General features: G+C 38.1%; 1 protein-coding gene across 1 annotated transcript in view; it reads right to left on the bottom strand.

The window, feature by feature from the left end:
- Positions 1–1,902, bottom strand: part of LOC108253732 (U4/U6.U5 tri-snRNP-associated protein 2) — a gene marked incomplete at its 5' end in the record, with an annotated part of 11,785 nt that extends 9,883 nt beyond the window's left edge. The window contains 2 exon segments of the mRNA XM_017448256.1: positions 1,052–1,165; positions 1,750–1,902. Coding sequence (XP_017303745.1) covers positions 1,052–1,165; positions 1,750–1,902 — 267 coding nt within the window.
- Between the last annotated feature and the right edge of the window lie 273 nt (positions 1,903–2,175).

Here is a 2,175-nt window from a genome sequence, read left to right as displayed (position 1 = left end):
TTTTTTTTTTTTTTTTTTTTTTTTTTTTTTTTTTTTTAGTTTGAACAAGGTTTAGTTATTATTCACCCCCTACATTGGCACAGATTTTTTTTTTCTTTCTCTTCAATTTGACCACAATAACAGTAGTAGCCCATTGCTGGAGTAAAGGGTCTTTTCAGTCCTATGCAAGCCGTATAAATAAGCACTATTATTATTTTCATTTCAGCCAACCTGGGCCGACTTTTTCTTCGCCGGTGTCCTGGACTATTTGAAGGGCCCCTATCATCTCCACGCCCACTATTTGGACAAGTACCCCTATTTGCAGAAGTTGATAGAGAAAATCCACGGGTTGCCTCGGGTTCGAGACTGGGTCGCCAACAGACCCACTAACAACTGGGACTGGCAGTACATGTACTTCTATAAGCTAGGCTAATAAAGTGGAACCTATGTATTTTGTTCTATAAGTTCCATCAAATGAGCCAACAGTCCAACACTGAATATGGAATGGAAAGATTGTTTTCCCTAAGTAAAAAAGTGAAATAGGGAATATGTTGCCCTGTTATAATTATTTCATTCCTTAATTCCCAGCCGTTTCTGAGATATAAGCGTGGTTCGCAAATCACGAACCACCCTGTATATATAAAAAAAAATGTTTGTTTCACTATAAACCTATGTCCAACAATATTTGACACTGTAGATTTGTAGAACAACCATCAAGTGACAAGGTGAAGAGGTGACTCTATGTTGTCAAGGCAGTGTACAGTTTCAGTTGATGTCAATTGACATCATTGACTATGTTTGGACACACCTTGAAAGGGGAATTTGAGAAGCCTATAGAAAAATATCCTGATGGTGAATCTCTATATTCCTTAATTTGTAGAACAACCATCAAGTGACAAGGTGAAGAGGTGACTCTATGTTGTCAAGGCAGTGTACAGTTTCAGTTGATGTCAATTGACAGCATTGACTATGTTTGGACACACCTTGAAAGGGAAATTTGAGAAGCCTATAGAAAAATATCCTGATGGTAACTCTCTATATTCCTTAGTAACTTTGACTAAAAAGGACTTACCAACTATTTCATAGTTATCCGGGAGACAGTAGAATTTCAGCGTGTGTAGATTGAGGAACACATGGTGACTTTCTGCTACACTATGTGTGTATGCAAACGTGTTTGTACCTCTCCCTGGGGGGAAAAAATATTAGGGCAAATATTGTGAGTCTAAAGACTTAAGTATATTAAAATTGAATAAGCCTGAAAAATATTACAAAAGAAAACTACTTAATTCAGAACCTACTCCTGATACCCCAAACAGGACTGTATTTAGGGAGGCCCAGGTCCCTCTTGTAGAAAAAGACTCCCCTCCACAATAAGCCATTCTTTGAACTCTTGGGCCCCCTTGCTGAAATCCTGTATATGGGTCTGATCCTATAATTTCAGCGTGTGTAGATTGAGGAACACATGGTGACTTTCTGCTACACTATGTGTGTATGCAAACGTGTTTGTACCTCTCCCTGGGGGAAAAAAATATTAGGGCAAATATTGTGAGTTTAAAGACTTATATTAAAATTGAATAAGCCTGAAAAATATTACAAAAGAAAACTAATTCAGAACCTACTCCTGATACCCCAAACAGGACTGTATTTAGGGAGGCCCAGGTCCCTCTTATAGAAAAAGACTCCCCTCCACAATAAGCCATTCTTTGAACTCTTGGGCCCTCTTGCTGAAATCCTGTATATGGGTCTGATCCTGTATTATATTATACTTACCTTGGAAATACTTTCCACAGACTAGACAAGCATAGACATTGATTCGGGACAATGATACAGAACATAGCTTTTCAAAATCAAAGTCAAGCAACTGTCGATTGATAGTGTCCAAGTAAGGACACAGTCTATTGACAACAGGACCTGTGACTGTTCCTGAAAACAAAATAAATGACAACATTAAAGTAATAATTTGTGTGGACCTGGAAAAATAAATATGTTTGAAACAAAACTTTTCAAAGTCAGCCAAGTTAGCTTGGAGGGTAATGCTTGTGTCTTATAAGCATTAGGTTCTGGATTTGATTCCCGCCAGGAATAAACTTTATCCTGAAACAGGCAAGATTCCTTTGCAGAAAGGCTGGCTTTCTGGTCGTGGTTAGTTACCGGGTTAGATTGAAACAGGACTAGTTGAGACAGGATTTTGTTTCT

This window comes from Diaphorina citri, unplaced genomic scaffold (assembly GCF_000475195.1).
Source record: "Diaphorina citri unplaced genomic scaffold, Diaci psyllid genome assembly version 1.1 scaffold2838, whole genome shotgun sequence".
Lineage (NCBI taxonomy): Eukaryota > Metazoa > Arthropoda > Insecta > Hemiptera > Psyllidae > Diaphorina > Diaphorina citri.
The sequence above is the reverse complement of the archived record's forward strand: the minus strand, read 5'-3'. Positions and strand labels throughout refer to the sequence as shown.